The 20267-nt window shown below is 38.3% G+C and overlaps 1 protein-coding gene across 1 annotated transcript; it reads left to right on the forward strand.

Moving 5' to 3' along the window:
* Window positions 1–396: 396 nt before the first annotated feature.
* On the forward strand, window positions 397–19721 carry MED4 (mediator complex subunit 4). Its single transcript, XM_002742673.7, has 7 exons — window positions 397–558; window positions 5392–5458; window positions 9377–9547; window positions 12038–12095; window positions 13553–13639; window positions 15256–15387; window positions 18813–19721. Exons 1-7 carry the CDS (start codon window positions 434–436, stop codon window positions 18983–18985), a joined length of 813 nt encoding a protein of 270 aa, XP_002742719.2. The 5' UTR covers window positions 397–433; the 3' UTR covers window positions 18986–19721.
* Window positions 19722–20267: the final 546 nt, after the last annotated feature.

Consider the following 20267-nt stretch of genomic DNA (forward strand, 5'->3'; position numbering starts at 1 on the left):
GAGGGAGAGGGATGGGGAGGGGGGAAGGGAGGGGGGAGGGGGGAGGGAGAAGGGAGGGGAGGGGAGGAGGGGAGAGGAGAAAAGAAAAGAGAGAAAAGAAAAGAAAAGAAAAGAAAAGAAAAAAGAAAAGAAAAGAAAAGAAAAGAAAAGAAAAGAAAAGAAAGAAAAAAACATTATGCCCAGGAGAATCAGACTCTGGTCTACCCCTTGTTCTCGGTTCGGCTGTCGCTCCCAAGGTTTCTACCGGAAAGCCCTCGCTGGCCCAGCAGATGGCGCCGGTGTCCGCAGTGCGCCTCCAGGCGCACAGGGGGCGGTCTCGCCAGGGCTTTCATTCCTTCACTGGGTGACTCTTCTGCCTTCCGAGCCTGCCTACCCGCCACGCCCCTGCGTCAGCATGCACTGCGCGTGCGCCAGCGGCGGGACGGTCGGGAGTATGGCTGCGTCTTCGAGTGGTGAGAAGGAGAAGGAGCGGCTGGGAGGCGGCTTGGGAGTGGCAAGTGGTAACAGCACACGAGAGCGGCTGCTGTCTGCGCTTGAGGATTTGGAAGTCCTGTCTAGGTAATGGCTCGAGCCTTAGAGCCGGGCTGGAGCTGGGCCGGGGAACTGACCCCGGCCGGCCCTTGATTTGCGCTAGTTCTCTGCGCTTGGCGGGGAGGGCCGGCGCGGGAGTTTCGGGTGCACGATGGTCCTGGACGTGGGGTCCGCAGCCCTTTGGCACTCTGGGCGGCGGTTTTTCCCGATAGAGGGAATTTTAATAATGATAGTAATCGTGGAAATTAAGAAATTGCGCGGTCGGAGCCCCCTTCGTCCACGGCCGGCCACTTAACATTTATGGAACGCCCCTTGGGTGCCAGCCACTGGGGTCTTGAAGGGTAGGCTGGATGCCAGAGACAGACAGATGTGTAAACTGGAGTGGGGCCTGTTTTATTAGAGGGCTGCACACAGGCACCCTGAAGAAAGGGCTGCTTGGGAAGCATGAGCTGGCAGACTCACTAGGCAGCAGGTAGATGGAACGGCATGTGCAAAAGCCTGGCTTGGTGGGGTTGCAAATTGTTTGGGATGGTTGTGTGGCAGAGGTAGGAGACGAAATTAGATGTCACTCTTCATATTCTGTTACTTTTCATGATAAGTATCTCAAGTTGAAGTCTTCCTTGACTCTCTCACATTGGCTTGCGTGGTAAATTATCTTGGTTCTTCTACCTCCTAAAATGTGACTCAGAGTTGCCGTCTCGTATCTACTCCGCTGTTAATAACTGCTACTTAAATGCAGCCTCCCAGTTTTAATTGCCTCATGCTTCTGCACTTTATCCTTTTATATTGGCCGAGACCAGTTTTAAAAGGCATGTTATATCATTTTACTGCAGAAAAATGATATAAAACCTATATCGTTGGTAGGTTTGCATTGTCCAGTGAGGTAAAGTTCAAATTCCTTAGCCAGACTTACACATCTTCAGTGCAAATCCCAGTCTACCCTCAATTTGGTGGATGATTCATTTATCCTTCAGAATCCAGCTCAAATGTCACCTTTTCTGTAGCCAACATTCTTTGACAGCTTTAGAATAAATCTTATCTATTGTATTTTAAAATATACCTGATCTACTTATAATCGGCACTTTATGGTGTTAAATTTAGTCTTTGCCACAACATTACTACCAAGTTACCAGGTCAGCATGATATTTAATGATGGAAGAGAACCCTAAAACACATAGACACCAGAAATTAAATGGCTATGTGTTTAATCCACTGTTTAAAATAAACTGTATTAGGGCCGGGTATGGTGGCTCATGCCTGTAATCCCACCACTTTGGGAGGCCAAGGTGAGTGGATTGTTGGAACTTCTTCACAGAATGAAACTGCTCTGATGTGAATGACTTCCAGAAAAGTGTCGTGTGCTCACTCAGACATAGTTATGTGTACCGATTCTGTGATCTGTGAAGTTTGTCAGTTTCTGAATGGAATTTGTGTCTGGATTGCATTTATGAAAATGAGAAGAAAATTCACAAATGTACCTTACATATTTTTAGGTTGAGCATCTTTAAAAACAGTGGATTCGTAACTTAGGGTTTTTTTGTTTTGTTTTTAATACATATTTTATTGCGTTTTAGATTTTGGGGCACATGTGAAGAACATGCAAGATTGTTGCATAGGTACATACATGGCAATGTGGTTTGCTGCCTTCCTCCCCATCACCTATATCTGGCGTTTCTCCCCATGTTATCCCTCCCTGTTTTTTTTTTTTTAAAACTATTAACCTGATTATGTAGCCTTTCAGGATATTTATTACTTTGTAAAATGTAATTGGAGGAGGTAGTCTTTGGAGGAATTTAAAAAGTTGAAACACAAGTTGTAGCTAAACGTTTTTCTTTTTTCTTTTTTTTTTTGGGACAGAGTCTCGCTCTGTCACCCAGGCTGGAGTGTAGTGGCATGGTCTTGGCTCACTGCAACCCTTGCCTTCCAGGTTCAAGAGATTCTCCTGCCTCAGCCTCCTGAATAGCTGGGATTACAAACACCTGTCACTATACCTGGCTAATTTTTGTATTTTTAGTAGAGATGAGGTTTCACTATCTTGGCCAGGCTGGTCTTGAACTCCTGACCTTGTGATCCACTCACCTCAACCTCTCAGAGTGCTGGGATTACAGGTGTGAGCCACCGAGCCCGGGCACTAAACGATTTCTCTTAACCTGTTTGTAACTCAGAACTCATTGTCCCGCAGAACCATGTTGATAGGAGTCTTGAGATTTCCACACCAGCCTGTTAATTCTGTTTACCTGAAAAGTGTATTGCCACTAATAATGTAGGCTCTAACCCCTATGGAAATTTTATTTCTGTGGGGAAATGGGGCTGGATTCTAATGTAGTATACCAGGAATGCACCTTCTTTGTAGCAGGACAGGGCTCTAATTTCCACATCTTTAACCAGACAGAATGAGTGTGGGCTTTCTTTGGCCTTTTTTCCACGATTGGAGAGGACATAGGTTTCCATCTTGTCCTGGACTGTTACAGAACATGATTAAGTCTTAGAGACTTCTACCTCCCCTGTACTCCTGTCCCTAAATCAAGCCTTATAAAGCTTTCTGTAGACTCATACTCCCAGATTTGCAAGAACAGAGAAAGGCTTATCCCACATCTCCTGCCATAGCCCCACTCCAGTGAGCACCACCCTTACCCCACCTGAAACCAGCTTTTACTTAGACCAGAGGTTCTCAACTCTCTATGTCTCACTTACAGCATACACGAAAAGGTTGACATAACATGCTGTTTTCATACACCATTGATTAAATCCATCAGCCGGTCCTGTTAGCTCTACCTCCAAAAGATGTATGAAATCTGTCCATGTTTCTCCCGTCACCATTACTAAGTCCTGGGGCTAGGACCTAGTCAAAATCAGTATCTTTTTTTTTTTTTCTTTTTTGCCTGGAACACTACAAAAACCACCTAGCTTCCTGTTCTGGCCCTCTTATAGTCTGTTTACCAAATAGCTCAGTAGTTGTTTAAATGTATAAATCAGATCCTGCCATTTCCCTGTTTAAAATGATCGAGTGGCCTTTCATTGCATTTAGAATGAAACACTAATCTTTACCTTAACTACAAGGGGTGCATAATCCCACCCCTGGCTACCTGGCTGCTACATCCTCACTTTGCATCCGTCTCCCTAGTGTACTCTGCCCTGGCTACATCTCCTCAGATCCCATCTTTGGGCCACTGAACTATCTGTGTCTTCTGCCATGCTCTTTCCTCCCAGATCTCTTGGCTGACGTTTTTCATTTAATCCGTGTCTTATATCAAAGCTCTGCCCTCTGACCACCCTATTTAAGTAGCCAGCCTACTCAGTAGTCGCTAATAAAACACCACTTTATTTCCTTCCCAGCCCTTATCACTCTAGTTTTATTTCTTCTCTTAGTTATTCTTGTCTCCTATATTAGAATTTAAATGTCATTCTTCACTTTGATACCTTAAGTATCTAGAAAGTGCCTGGCACACAATAGGCACTCAATAAATATTTGATGAATTACTGAATGAAGACTTTGCATTCTTATATCTACTTTTTTCATTCATTGATTAATTCATAAATAATGGTATGGGAAAGTAGTAGTGGGAAGAAGGGTTGGGTCCAGTTATGACATGGTCCAGAAAAATGGTATGAGGCTAGCTGGAAGGAAGGTGGAAATTTGAAGGTAAAAATAGCCTGGTAGCCAGTGAGAAAGTACGAACACTTGGTCTGATCAGAGCAGTGTCATGTAGCTAGTTGTGCAGCTGCCCCTCCTGCATAATTTCTCAAAAGTCTCATCTATCAATAAGTTTGAAACTAATATATAAACATTACCTGCTATACTGTTTCCCAATCTTATTTTCCTGATCAGATACTAATTTTCATATAGGGAAACTGGCGTATTTATTAAGTGAACATTCTAAAAGGATGTCATTTTTTTATGTGTAAAAATCCCTCTTAGCTGATAGATGATTAATTTTAAAAATTCGGGCTGGGGAGTTGGGGAGGGATAACATGGGGAGAAATACCAGAAATAGCTGATGGGGAGGAAGGCAGCAAACCACATTGCTATGTATGTACCTATGCAACAGTCTTGCATGTTCTTCACATGTACCCCAAAACCTAAAACGCAATAAAATATATTTTTTAAAATTCAAATAAAGTGGAGAATCATTAAAAAATGATCCACACATCCCTTAATTGTCGTATTTTACCTTAAAATATATAACATATATTCATTCACTAATCATGTTATGTTAGACAGGAGTCAGAAAACTTTTTCTGCAAAGGCTAGGTAATAAATACTTTTGGGTTTATGGGCCATATAGTCTCTGCTGTAACAACTCAACTCTGCCTCTGTATTGGGAAAACTGCCATAGATAATATGTATAATGAGCAGACTGTCTTAGGAGAATGATATTTACAGAAACCGCAGATGTGCTGGATTTGGCTTGTAGACCCCAGATATAGGAGTTTTTCTTGCATAAATCACTCATAATGCATTGTCTACAAGTTCTAGTTTGATTTCTAGATCAAATCAAAATGAGAACTTAGCCTTTCATCAAGCAGTCTTAGGGCAGACTCCTTCTGAGTTTTTATGACTTTTCCCTGATCCTTTCTTTATAGCGGTCCTTTGCAAGCCTCTATTGAGTCTTTCCAAGCATTAGGCTTAGGTTTTTATAGAAAGAGCTCTTTCTATTCACAATCATATTTCATTGGTATTTAGGTAATAGCTATTTATATAATGATAGTATTGAGTAGAACTTTTATAAATAAGTTAGGTGACCAGCACAACAGAGTCTTGGTGAGTTGAAGTTCACAGTCATAGTGGACTGTAGGGAGCAGCCCTTGGTATTCAGCATGCCGTGAAAGGCTTTTTGTTGTTGTTGGTTTTTCTTGTAGGGAACTTATAGAAATGCTGGCAATTTCAAGAAACCAAAAGTTGTTACAGGCTGGAGAAGAAAACCAGGTAAGTGGCTTCTTTTTAAATTAATTAAATTCTCTTTGTTTTTTAATTAAAAAAAAAAAAAGTGGCCAGGCGCAGTGGCTCATGCCTATAATCCCAGCATTTTGGGAGGCCAAGACAGGTGGATTGCCTGAGGTCAGGAGTTCAAGAGGAGCCTGACCAACATGGTGAAAACCTGTCTCTACTAAAAATACAGAAATTAGCCAGGCATGGTGTCGACACTTGTAATCCCATCTACTCAGGAGGCTGAGGCAGGAGAATCGCTTGAACCTGGGAGGCAGACGTTGCAAATGAACCAAGATTGTGCCATTGCACTGCAGCCTGGGTGACAGAGCAAGACTCCGTCCCCTGCCTTCCCCGCCAAAAACACTTGATTTCTGCAAGTTTTCTATTTATAGAAAACTCTTTACTTTGCTTGAGAACAGGAAGATTGAATCCTTTTAAGGTATTAATTGAAACTTTAAAATTGATATTTTCTTTGCATTATTTACATAAGATAACAGTGTGCTCAAGAATAGTTGCCTACCCATTTAGCAGTATATTATTATTTTCTCTTATAATTCTAGTTACACTTATATATTTATTCTTTTTGTCTTTTGAATTAACCAAGAAAGGTTTGTTATATGGAGATTACAACAGTATCTAGAATCAAAAGTTAATGCTCATAAACTTACCCAGTATTGTAAGTGTAGTTCCCTAGTTCCCTAATGCAACTTGAACATGAATGGAAATAAAAGAGTATACAACTCTTAGTAGACATTGCTTTATAGGTGTAATAGTATGGGCAGTTTTTATTTTCTCACTTTTCTGTGCTTTCTAATTTTCTACGATGAACAGACTTTTTTTCCCTGATTCAGAAATTTTTTAGAGGTAAGAGGATAAATTTTATATTATGTTTTTGGCACAATTATTATTATTATTTTGAGACAGGTTCTCGCTCTATAGCCTAGGCTAGGGTACAGTGGCATGATGACTGCTCACTGCAGCCTCAACCTGCTGGACTCAAGCTATCTCCACTTATCCTCTCCAGTATCTGGGACTACAGACTTGCAGTATCACGCCTGCTAATTTGCAGTATCACACCTGCTAATTTTTTTTAAAAGTTGTTGTTTTTTTTTTTTTTTTTTGGTAGAGACGGAGTCTCACTGTGTTGCCCAGGCTAGTCTCAAACTCCTGTCCTCAAGCAATCTTCCCTACCTGTGCCTGCCAAAGTGCTGGGATTGCAGGCGTGAGCCACCATAGCTGGCCAAAAAACTGTTTAAGAGAAAATGAATGCAGAGGACTAACCTTTCTAAAAATGATGAAAAGTAGAAGAGACAGTAATATATCTTTTGTCTGCATCATTTTGTTGTATCTTATGACATGTTTTGAGGGCAGGGAAATCTGATGGACTCAATAGGAAAGTGTCAAGGAGCCTCAAAAAGGGAAGAGGGTATCCAGATGAGGCCACAAACTAGGAAAAACAGCTAACCTTAGGGGTAGTAAGGTTTTTGTTTTGTTTTGTTTTTTTTAAAAGAAAGAGGCTAGAGATAAATTTGTTAATAAAAGACTACTAGTCTCTCGGGTACTCCATTAATACCTGTGGGATTGAATAGGAATTTATTACAAAATATGCAAGAAGGAAAATATAAAGCTTGACTATATTTCATAGACACTTATTAAATGCTTGCTGTGAGCCAGGCACACAGATTATTCAGAAGGTGATAATTAAGACCTGTAATCAGCACTGATCTTTCTTGTACTTTTTAAAGAGTAGCAATTTTGTGAATTGTATCTTGTACTTAGTACTGTGGATTCCTATGTAATTTTGATTGAAACTGTTAATATTAGAGAGGGATGTGCCCATCTGAAAATTTTCTAACCACCATTTTATTTGGATATTTATAAATTTATGTAGAATTTTAGAATTAGGATCTTAACGATGTTCAGTTCATCCTTCTGTGAGACTGAGCTCCAGGGTGGACAGATGAACTAGAGGTTAATGGTGAGTGGAACCAGAAAGAACCTAAGTCTCCTGACTCTAGTTGAGTAATTTTTCCCTACTGAATAATAAGATCTGAAGAGAATCTTTTTTACTCTTGGGTAGTAAACAAATTAGTTCAAACTATATAAACTTTTTAAAAGTTGTCATGGAACTAATGTGTACTACTTGCTTTAATAATGTAGCTTTTATAGAAATGGAAACCTAGCTTTCTCCTCCTATGATGTGGGAGGAATTGAGGATTAGAGGTCTAATAAACAAATACAATATACTTTTTACAGAAGAAGCTTTCGTTGTTATCTAAAATACTCTTAATATCTGGCAGTTTGCAGCTCAGTCTTTGTCTGTTGTATTAGGAGAATTCCTATAAAAATGAGAGGAACTTCATGTAAAAAGGAACTTGAAGAGGCATACCTGTATTTTTTAGTCTTTAACAAATGTTTTTAAAGAGTTTTAAAATTGATTTTGAATTTTGATAGCTATTTTATTTCTGAAGTATTATTCTCTACTTAGCACAGTAAAGTAAGGGTATTTAGGCCAGACTTGCATCTTAATTCTGTACTGGGATGGTGATCGTAATAACGAGCTTTTGTTGAACTCTTCACGTATGTACTTAAAATGCATTATATAATGAATCCTCACAATAGCTTTATGTAATATTATTATATACCTTTTCCTAATGAGAACACAGGCTCAAAGAGGCTGGTAACTTTCCCTATGTCACGCAGTTAGCAAATGGAGGACTAGAGAGATGAACTGCCAGATGTTCTATTTGATATGTTTTAGCCTTCATGAGTTTTTGCCATATCTGCATACCACCTATTTATTTGCTGTTTTTTGAAATAACTGTATTTTTAAGATCATCTTCATCATAGGCAGTACTGCGCATAAAATCACAGTTTCAATGTCTCAGTTACATTTATTCTAACATGTATTAGCACAAATGCGTAACTAAATGTTTTTTACGTTCTTGGTGCCACGTAAAATCATCTCAAGTGCCAAATTTTGGAAGAATCTTCATTATACTGTTTTTTTGTTTTGTTTTGTTGTAGAGGTGGAGTTTCACTCTTGTTTCCTAGGCTGGGGTGCAATGGCGAGATCTCGGCTCACCACAACCTCCGCCTCCTGGGTTCAAGCAATTCTCCTTCCTCAGCCTTCTGAGTAGCTGAGATTACAGGCATGTGCAAGCATGCCCGACTAATTTTGTATTTTTAGTAGAGATGGGGTTTCTCATGTTGGTCAGGCTGGTCTCAAACTATTGGCCTCAGGTGATTCGCCTGCCTCGGCCTCCCAAAGTGCTGGGATTATAGGTGTGAGCTACCGCACCTAGTCTATATTGTATTTTTAAAGATAAACCTTTTTTTTTTTTTAAGATGGAGTCTCACTCTGTTACCAGGCTGGACTTCAGTGGTGTGATTTTGGCTTACTGCAACCTCTACCTCCCAAGTTCCTTCAATTCTGGGATTATAGGTGCCCTGCCACCACACCCAACTAATTTTTGTATTTTTAGTAGAGATGGGGTTTCACCATACTGGCCAGGCTAGTCTCAAATTCCTGACCTCAAGTGATCCTCCTACTTCAGCCTCCCAAAGTACTGGGATTACAGGCAGGAGTCACTGTGCCCGGCCATAAGATTAAACTCTTAAATTTTATCTTCCCTAGGAAATCAGTAAACCTGATCATGCTGGCATATTGCTAGTTTTGAAAGACTAGTTTTATTTTATTTTGTATGAACAGCTGAAAAAGTAGAGAAGTTTGATATTAATGTTTCCCAAAATAATCATAGGTAGGCTATTTTTATTCTTAACAAGAATAAGGAATAATATTTTGAAAGTGTTGAAATTTTATAGTCTAGCCAATTCAGGTATGGATTCTTTGTTTTATTGGAATGCAGCCTTTCAGTATTCTGTTGTCTGATTTAATTGACTGTTATCTGACAGGTCCTAGAATTGTTAATTCACCGAGATGGGGAATTTCAAGAACTAATGAAATTGGCAGTTAATCAGGGAAAAATTCATCATGAAATGCAAGTTTTGGAAAAAGAAGTAGAGAAGAGAGACAGTGATATTCAGCAACTACAAAAACAGCTAAAGGAAGCAGAACAAATACTGGTAAGTTGACAAAGGTTGATTCTTAAGGTGAAACACGGTATTATTTAATCTATTTCTGAAAAATCTGTAATCAGTATTTTGAAGAGCAGAAAACTAGACTTTCCAGGTCTAAAAATGACATGTTGTCCATCTTGTCACTAACCATTGCCAGTGGTTAAATGAAAGGCTATTGTCACTCTCTTTTTTACTTACTGTTTTCAGATAGTCTGCATTACTTTTGAGCCACATTTCCATTACTTAAGGATTTTACAGTTTTGAATTATAGAAATGGAAAGTTTTACTTTTATCCTGGTTTAAGTTTTAATTATCAGTAGTCTAAATCTCTTTTTTTTTCTGGTCTCTGATCCTTAGGATAAAAATCAGGGAAATTTTTCATTTTTTATATATTTTGAAATCAGTAAAAATATATACACATTTTATAAAATGGTTAAAATTTACATTAATTTAGTCTTTCATCCTTATCTAGGTAGGATTTGGACCTGTATCAAGGATCCTAGTTTTTCCTTTGTTGTTTTGGCTACTATTTCAAAGAGGCAATTTATTTGCTATTATTTGTCCAGTTACTTAACTAAATGCTAACTAATATAATATGGTGGTTTTGCAGAAATAGCTGAGCTTGATTCTCATGTCAACCAGACATTGCTGGTATCCTTACCTCGGATGAATCTCTTAACAATTGTGTCAAAATGAGCTCTAGTAACTAGAAGCCTGCACAGTTCAGGATAAATTAATCACCCCCACTAAGAAAACAACTCACTAGTAAATAGTTTTTAAAAATACGTTAAAATCAGCCAAGCGCAGTGGTTCATGCCTATAATCCTCGCACTTTGGGAGGCCAAGGTGGGCAGATCACTTGAGGTCAGGAGTTTGATACTAGCTTGGCCAACATGGTGAAATCCATCTCTACTAAAAATACAAAATAATTAGCTGGGCATGGTGGCTCACGCCTATAATCCCAGCTACTCAGGAGGCTGAGGCAGGATAATCTCTTGAACCTGGGAGGCGGAGGTTTCGATGAACCAGGATTGTGCCACTACACCCCAGTCTGGGTGACAGAGTGCGACTCTGTCTCAAAATATATATATATTTATACATTTAATAATATATATATTAAAATGTTTTTCCTTATGAAAGTAATACTTGCTCATCAAAAGAAATTTAGAAAATACGGAATAATGGAAAGAGGAGGGGAAACAATTGCCTTTAGTTCAGCTGCTTAAAGAATGCCACTATTCATAGTTTGGTCTATTTCCTTTGAGTTGCTGGTGTATTCATTTTTTAGCTTATTGTAGTTAAGGATACTAACAGATTTTCAGTTACTGTTTATTGAAACTTAAGCATTTTTCATATAATAGTATCTGCTTTGTTTAATTTTCCAACTTTGTGTTATAAAGAAAGAATTAAAGACAGTGAACACAGGATCATAAAATTGAATTTCATGATTTAAATTGTAGTAACGAACATTGATTGAGCGCTTAGGCACCAGGCCCTGTGTCTTGCATTTTATATGCTTTACTTCCATCTTCATAATAGTTTATGTAAAGTCAGTGTTGTTATTTAGAGGAAGAAACCAAGACTTTAATAACTAACTTGCCCATGAAGGCTAAAACGTAGATTGAATTTAAACCTTGATCTCTCTGACACCATACTCTTTTTTTTGAGACAGAGTCTTGCTCTGTTGCCCAGGCTGGAGTACAATGGCACATTCTTGGCTCACTGCAACCTCTGCCCTCTGGGTTCAAGCAGTTCTTCTGCCTCAGACTCCTGAGTAGTTGAGAGTACAGGTGTGTGCCACCACACCTGGCTAATTTTTTTTTTTGGATTTTTAGTAGAGCTGTTTTACCTGTTGGTCAGGCTGGTCTTGAACTCCTGACCTCAAATGATCTGCCTGCCTCAGTTTCCCAAACTGCTGTGATTACAGGTGTGAGCCATTGTGCCTGGCCTGACTCCATACCCTTAACCATTGTGTCATAGTCGAGGATATGCATACACTAGGTTAACTTCATTTTGTCCTTTAGTGTATGTACCTGGGGGGTTAGAGGGGGTGTTTTTGTGATAAAGTCATTAAACATTGAGGTGACATTTAAATGAATAAGAATATGAATCCAAGGTTGTATCTTCCAAACTAGGGGTAAAAAAGGTATTTTATTCTTGAACTAGTTGCAAGAATAGGATGCTTTTGGGGTCTTGCATGGTCTGGATGTCTTCTGTATGTTTATGAAGACATGAAGAAAAAGTAAACAATTTATATTTTGTTTCTACAGCTAATTTGTGAATGGGAGACTAGTTCATAAATTAATAGTTCTTTCATTATATATGACTGAAATAAATAATGTCAAGTGATATTATAGAACATTACAAATAAATTGTGGGAATTTCCAAGTTTTGAAGACTGTTCTTAGGGGATAAATGATCTTGTGAATTAAGCCAAAAACTATGTTTGATATAGTTAAGAATAAAACACATTTTTTTAAATGTTGTTTCAATTAGGCAACAGCTGTTTACCAAGCAAAGGAGAAACTCAAGTCAATAGAAAAAGCAAGAAAAGGTTAGTATTATGGGAAGATGGAATTACCTGAAAAGTTAAGGTTCTAGTTTCAAGAAACCAATACGAGAGGATATAACTGATAATCATTTGCTGCTGTTGAAAAAAATTGAATAAATTTTTCTTGTAAAGTGTGTTATGTTCTCGTATTGTGGTAGGTGTTGTGAGGGAGGTAGAAATATGACATCCTTTTTTAGATTATAAAAAGCAGTTAATACAAGGCAGTTTTTTGCTGTGGGCCGGAATGTGCCGTAAAAACAGTAAGTTTATAAAATTGGTGGGACAGGGGAAGAGAAATATGGGCTGTAAGTGGGATTTGTACCAGATCTTGAAGGCTAGGGCAGAGAGTGAAAGGACATCCATTGGACAACTGAGCTGGGACTGAAACATCATGAAGTCAGAGCCAGTTACAACCTTGGCATGTAAGTACATTTAGTGGTGCAGAGGCCCACAAGCCTTCCTGCGCTACTGTCCCTCTGTCAAAGGCTCCTGTTACGGATCTCACTTGACCTGTTAGTTTGTCGTACTAAAGGTCAGAATTGTAATTACAACTTTGGTTACTTGCCTTTAATGACTTGTAGATATGGTTTTACATTTAGTCATCTCAGATTTATTGTCTAACTTTCCTCTTTTTAGGGAGCCCATGTTTTGATTGTTACATGTGAAAAATAGCTAATATTCTCTTAAGAGTTAAGTTAGGCTTCTGTAGCAAGAAACAAATCTCTAGGAGAGATGACTGAGGCTGGCTATTGAATTCTAAATCATAGTTTGATTTTGTTTTTAATCTTCAAAAATTTTACACACATACACTTTGTTACTTTGAAACAGTATCTAAAATTTGTAAAATAAAAAGTGTGGTGTTCTCACTTCTCGGTGGTAACTACTATTAATGTTTGGTATATGTCCTTCTAGATTTTTCTTCTAGATCTGTGAGTATGTATGTAGTAAAAATACAAATACACATATTTACATATATTTTAAACAGTCAGGTAATACCATACATATTATTTAGCCATATAGTTTTTTTTTTACCTAATGAAGACATTGTAGACATCTTTCTACTCAGGTCTGTTTAAGAGCCTCACGGCATATTAATCAAACAGTGGTGTGAACTGTCTGCTCTGATTTCATAGCTTGGATGTCATTTCAAAGTGAAACGCTGTTTTCTCTTTTATTTGTGCTTACTGTTGCTTTCAGAAGAGTAATAGTATTTTGAGATTATTGAGTGCTGTCATGCTAATCTCCCAGAACTGTTTATGTCAGCTGATTTTTCTGCATTAGTATCTTGTTTTTGGAGATTTAAGTTTATACTAAATATGTAGGTATTGTTAAGGAAGGCGGGTGACTGAGATTATTTTATTTTCAGATAATTTAAAAGTAAATATGATGTGTAACTGATATACATACTTCTAAACTTGTATGTTAGATTACAGGTTATACTATCCTCTTAACTCTTTCAGGTGCTATTTCCTCTGAAGAAATAATTAAGTATGCACATAGGATCAGTGCAAGTAATGCTGTATGTGCTCCCCTAACCTGGGTTCCAGGTAAACATACTTCTCTTTTATGCTAGATATATGTGGTTTTGAAAATTCTTAGGTGACTGTGTACAGAAATAGATTTAATATAGAATGTATTTATGCTTTGAAATCTCTGCTACATATTTTCACATTTTTAATGGTTTGTAAGTAATGATAGAGGCCATGGGTTTTATAAATTTGGTTTCCTACAAAGCCATTGTTGCTAGGCACTGCGTTTCTTTCCTCTTTTGAAATAATAAATTGATGATTTTTTTTAAAGTACAAGATAATGTGATGCTTCTAAAGCTTTGGATTTATATACCATTATATCAGGGCTGGCCAGGAGCCAACTTTTTAGAACCTTTGGGATTTCCACAAAGGTTCCAGCTGAGAAGGTCAATTCCAATTCTCTTAGATGCTAAAGACAAAGTGCTGTGCACCCAACACTGAACACACAGGCTTGGAAAGAGCTGGGATAATTAGACGGCAAAGAGAGTGTTAAGCTGCAACTATATTGACAGTGGATGAAACATAAAACAGGAGACATAAGGTAGTAGCCTTCCTGGAGGAAGGGGAAATATTTATAGTTATCTCTAGTAACTCCTGAAGGTGCTGTTACCATGCACTAAGGGTGACTGTAATTGTGGGGATGAGTAATCTACAGTTGGTGGACATGTCCAAAATGTCGGTCCAAATCTGGTCATGTTTTTGTCAACCCCAAACTGCTATTTAGTGTGCTTTCATGTTTGGAATGAACATTACCTGCTCCTGCTATTTCACCACTTACAGGAATTAGTTTTTGAATGACAAGATCAAAGAGGTTGGTTAGAAAAAAGGTTTTATCTTGAACAAGGTGGTATGGGGGAAAAAAATAAAAAGATGTATTTTTTTTTTAAAGGTTTAAATTTAGACAGTCCTTCCAATAAACATTCCAGTCCTTTCTGTCTTATAAGTGTCATGATTTTTTTCTCCCTTACAGCGTATATCGTTGTCATTTTTTTGCTAGAAAATAAAGTTAAATTTGAATAATTGAGATCATTCTAATTTTCTTAAGTAGTCATCAGGAATATTTATAAAAAAATGACTTCTTTTTTTTAAAGTATAGAAAATAGGGTATTCTTGGGAAGATTTAGAAAAGACATTAAAATGCATGTATTTTAAGAAATAATATTATATTCTTAATAACAATTTATAAGATGACTTTTATATTCCTCTTTTTTTGAGACAGAGTCTCACTGTGTTGCCCAGGCCGAAGTGCAGTGGCGCGATCTCAGCTCATTGCAACCTCTGCCTCCCAGGTTCAAGCGATTCTCCTGCCTCAGCCTCCCAAGTAGCTGGGATTACAGGCGTGTACCACCACACCTTGCTGATTCTTGTATTTTTAGTAGAGATGGGATTTCACCATGTTGGCCAGGCTGGTCATGAACTCCTGACCTAAGGTGATCTGACCCCTCTTGGCCTCCCAAAGTGCTGGGATTATAGGCATGAGCCACCATGCCTGGCCAGATGACTTTTATATTTCAAAATTGAAAATGTGGCCTGAATTTTTCACTGTGAACCAAGGAAAGTTAGTACTTCAAAGAACATATTAATGTTTATTTTTAAAAATATGATTGAATTAAATGCAGTCTTTTTTATTTTAGGGGACCCCCGGAGACCTTACCCAACTGATTTAGAGATGAGAAGTGGTTTACTGGGTCAGATGAACAATCCTTCCACTAATGGCGTGAATGGCCATTTACCAGGGGATGCACTCGCAGCAGGAAGATTGCCAGGTAATATTAAAAGCTGAAGAGTGTTTGCAAACAGATCCAGGTTTTCCAGGATGACAAGGATGGGATATCTCTGGCTGTAAAGCAAGTTTGAGATTCCTGACATAATTTTTTTTTTTTTGAGACGGAGTTCTGCTCTTGTTGCCCAGGCTGGTGAGCTGTGGTGCGATCTTGCCTCACCACAACCTTCACCTCCTGGGTTCAAGCGATTTTCCTGCCTCAGCCTTCCAAGTAGCTGCGATTACAGGCATGTGTCACCAAGCCCATCTAATTTTGTATTTTTAGTAGAGGTGGGGTTTTATCATATTGGCCAGGCTGGTCTTGTTTCTCTATGTTGGTCATGTTGCAGATATTAGGAGACTGGAGAGACCCAATGGGTGAAACAGGAGGATTTTATTTAGGTGCACTGGCTCAGTGGATTTGCATTTGAAAACTGAGCACAGCACAAAGAAAATGAGTGCCTTTTATGTACCTTTGTGATGCAGGATTATGAAGTAGGAAGCAATTTTACACAACTAAGAACAAAGAGCTGTTAATTAACCTGTGGCATGTCTTGTGATGTACTTTACATTTGAAAAATAATATTTTGAGAAACACATTTTGCATTCTTCAGGTTTATCTGCCTATAGCCTTGCAGCTGGTCTGCAAGAAGAATAGGAACCCTTAGATGCCTGGGAACTTTGCTAAGAATGTGGGGAGGATAGAAAAGGTTAAATGGTTTACAGAGAGACAGTTAATATTTATTTTGGCTTAAGCAGAGCTGGGGAGGAGATATTAAACAGCACACAACACAGCAAAAGTTACCTTATGTAACAAGTGCTACAAGTTAGTATTATTGTTATTATTTAATTTTTTTCTTCGGTCAGGCTGGTCTCAAACTCCTGACCTCAGGTGATCTGCCCACCTCGGCCTCCCAAAGTGGTGGGATTACAGGTGTGAGCCACCACTGGTGCCCAGCAATTTTTTTTTTTTTTTAATTTGAGACAGTTTCCCTGTGTCGCCTAGACTGGAGTGCATTGGTGCAGTCTTGTGCACCAGTGGGTTCCAGGTGGTTCCAGTGGTTCTTGTCCACCTGGGTTCCAGTGATTCTTGTGCCTTAGCTATCTCAGTAGCTGGGATTACAGGCTCGTGCCACCACACCTGGCTAATTTTTGTATTTTTTGTGGAGACGGGATTTCGGCCTATTGGCCAGGCTAATCTCAAACTCCTAACCCCAAGTGATCGCCCGCCTCGGCCTCCCAAAGTGCTGGAATTGCAGGTGTGAGCCAATGTACTCGGCTCTCAGACCCAGTTCACTGTAGTAGCTAGATTATTTGCCAGTTTATTCTGCTCTCTAAAGATTCTCCTCGAGGGAAGTATGAAATTAGAGCAAGCTACCTCTCTTATTTGTAAATATTACACTGTCTTCCTCAAGCATTTGGCTTTTGTTTTTAAATTATTGCTCTAAACATAGCTTCTTTATCATTGTGAAACATGCTATGTAAACAGAGTAAGATAGTTTACAGAATAAAGCGAACACACTCCTGAACAACCCCTAAGTTAACAAAATAACAATAGCTTTTTATAAACTTTTAAAACTTCATAAAATAGTATTTCTGTGAGACCCAGTTCATTCTGAGCTTCAGTTTTCCTCAAGTTTTTCATAGGTTTGTGCTGTTTTTATATATATTTTATATTAGTCCTCATCTTTTATAGTTTGTAGGTGACTTTGTTTTGATGTGGTAGAACATTTGGGAAGTAGAAAAAGGCATTTAAAAAAGGAAAAAAACCCTGCCCTTTCTGAGGCAGTCACTTTAAATATTTAGCTTGTTTTCTTTTTTCCCTGTACATTATTTGCTTAATGTTACATCATAAGGCTGTTCCTATGTCATTAATAATGTTTTGTATGCATCATTTCTGTTACCTACCTAAAATACAAACTGGGGAATTCACTGTGATATCTTTGGATATCATCTCTTGTTTCTCATTTCTTGGAAGTACAGGAAAAACAGGTATGGGGAGTCACTGCTACATTTTGGACCAAGGAAGGGACAGACCTAAAAATGGTCCTCCCCAGCCCCATCCCAAAGCTATTCAAATCATGGTGCTGTCATTGGAGAGGGTGTAGTGTAGTTGTGGCCCACTCTGGCAGAGAAGTTAGATGAGGCATCAGAGGCCAGAGCTGGCAAGCAGGAACTTACCCACTAGGGTTCCAGGGAGACTTGCTGGGAAGCTGCCCTTTGGGATTGTGGTGAAACCTGCTAGGAAACCACCTTTAGGGACGCCACTGAAAGTTGCTGTGATGAATACCTCTTAATGTTCTGCACACCAACCAGGCATCACAGCAGTAAAGGAAAAAAACACCCGATCCAGGAAGTCAAGCTTATTTGCCTGTGGAGTCTCACCTGTGCCCTCTACTGACAAAACTTAATTGTGGCAGCTGGCAAAGGAGAAATGGTTTCAGGGGCCAGAGAAAAGGGTAGATTTGAAGCTAACTGGCATGCCTTTCTAGTTAACACCGTAACTTTGTTTTGACAATTTAAAAATCTGCCTTTGAGTCTTAAAAATCTTTCTTTGAGTCTTGAACTATACCTGTTTATGTGCTCTGTTTCTTTGCTTCAGAAATACAGACTTTTAATGTGAATTGGGCACTTTTTTGTAAGGTATTTTATATGCATATGTTGGAAATCAGCCTCTCTTTGATGAGAGCCATTTACAATAGCAATTCCTCTATTAAGAAATCATTCAAACCTAGTATAATAATACTAAATGAAGTACCTATTACCTGTTTATAATATGTAGAATAATCTACATAACCTAGTATACATAATTATGTATTATATATTCATATAATGGATACACAGATAAAGGAAACATTTGTAATTGTAAATGTCTTACAAAAGAAAAATCATGTCAACTGACTATTTGAATAATTTCTTACAGAGTAGTATGATTTTAAAAAAAGGTTCCCAATTGCTAAAATATGATACTTTATCTTGATGAATTTGATTTTTACTAATTTGGCCAAATGTGTATTTTTTTTTCTAGTCTTAAAATAATTGGCACAATAGCTTATGCCTGTAATCCCAACACTTTGGGAGGCTGAGGTAGGAGGATAGCTTGAGCGCAGGAGTTGGAGACCAGCCTGGGTAACATAGTGAGACCTCATCGCTACAAAAACTTTAAAAAGTAGCCAAACATGGTGGCACGTACCTATAGCCCAGCTACTCAGGAGGCTGAGGCAGGAGGACTTCTTGAGCCTAGGTTAGGGGTACAGTAAGCTGTGTTCATGCCATTTCACTCGAGCCTGGGTGATCCTGTCTCAAAAAAAGAAGAGAAAAAAGTAACATTAAAAAATATATGTACTTCAAATTGTATAAAGGGAAAAGTTAGTACTAGATTAATTACGAATAGAGCTGTTCTTATCTGTGCTTCCTTTTTTCTTCCAGATGTCCTTGCTCCTCAGTATCCATGGCAGTCAAATGACATGGCAATGAATATGTTACCACCAAATCATAGTAGTGACTTTTTGTTGGAACCTCCTGGGCATAATAAAGAAAATGAAGACGATGTAGAGATTATGTCAACGGACTCCTCAAGCAGTAGTAGTGAGTCTGATTAAAAAACTGTAAAAGACAATATACAGAATTGAATAGTGTCAAATTCTGTTTCTTTAACAGTAGCAGGGGAAGATAAACTACAGATGGCAAAGAATAGCCAGGTAAACACTGGCTTTGGTAGAATTGTGCAGCCATTAGAAGTCAAAATGAGCTTTCTTTTTGAGGCCAAAGATTATAGTTTTAGTGTTAAGCCCCTCGGAAGATATTTAGGGGAATAGTCAAAATTTACTGTTGAAAAGAAAAAGCAGTTGCTAAGTGCTATTTACCATGTTCTATTCCAGTTGTGCTGGATTTGTCACCTTCCTCTTCTTGCAGTTTCCCAGAAGTCACTTTTAACCACTTTTAATTTCTGGTGGTTAACCTCTATGTTTAAGTAATAAGCTTATACAACTATTTCTTGATGTATGAGTTTTAGACAATGTATCTTTTTTCTGATTTCAAAGGTAATACAACATATCAAACATTTAATGAATACAGTAAAGCACAAAGGAAATAGAGTTGAGGGAAATGATCCATGTATGTATCACTCATAGGCTTCCTGGAATTATTTAGAAAAGCATTTTTAAACTGGCAGTGGATAACTAAATAGGGATCATATTTTTGTGTGTCATTTAAAAATGACAAAAACTTATTTGACAGTAAAGGCTCTTGGCTTCTGTTGGAGGAATGGGAAATTGTCTCAATTTGTACAGTTTGTAATTATTGTAATTTTTATAAATAAATTTACTTTTATTTGTACTTTGTATGCTATGCTTTTTTTTAAGTTTAAATATGGTATCAGTATAGGTAGGAAATTATTTCTGTAAATCCAGCTGCATTTTATAATACTTGAGTGACTAATTAAATTGAAACCTAGTACAATGAATAGGTTTTTCAAAGGCCCACATTCCTATTAGATGAAATATTTTTTTTAATAATTGAAAAAATTTGCCACAGTCTTGTCTGATTTTAAGAATAGGTTGCATAAAAAGATTTAAATGCAAAGCAACCATTTCTTCCCTTCACCTTCCTCTTCTTGCAGTTTCCCAGAGGGAGTCACTTTTTTTTTTTTTTATTGTACTTTAGGTTCTGGGGTACATGTGCAGATTATGCAGGATTGTTGCATAGGTACATACATGGCAAGATGGTTTGCTGCCTTCATCCCCCTATCACCTATATCTGGTATTTCTCCCCTCGTTATCCCTCCCCACCCCACACTGTCCCTCCCCTATCCCTCCCAACTGACCGCAATGTGTGATGCTCCCCTCCCTGTGTCCACATATTCTAATTGTTCAACACCCACCT

The sequence above is a fragment of the Callithrix jacchus genome, chromosome 1, assembly GCF_049354715.1.
Source record: "Callithrix jacchus isolate 240 chromosome 1, calJac240_pri, whole genome shotgun sequence".
In the NCBI taxonomy this organism is placed as follows: domain Eukaryota; kingdom Metazoa; phylum Chordata; class Mammalia; order Primates; family Cebidae; genus Callithrix; species Callithrix jacchus.

Bases quoted from the DNA above. Each gene is read 5' to 3' on its own strand.
- MED4 (XM_002742673.7), top strand. From the start codon at position 434: ATGGCTGCGTCTTCGAGTGGTGAGAAGGAGAAGGAGCGGCTGGGAGGC. The intron at 12,096-13,552 runs GTTAGTATTATG...TAACTCTTTCAG, and splicing joins AATAGAAAAAGCAAGAAAAG to GTGCTATTTCCTCTGAAGAA. The intron at 15,388-18,812 runs GTAATATTAAAA...TTTTTCTTCCAG, and splicing joins CGCAGCAGGAAGATTGCCAG to ATGTCCTTGCTCCTCAGTAT.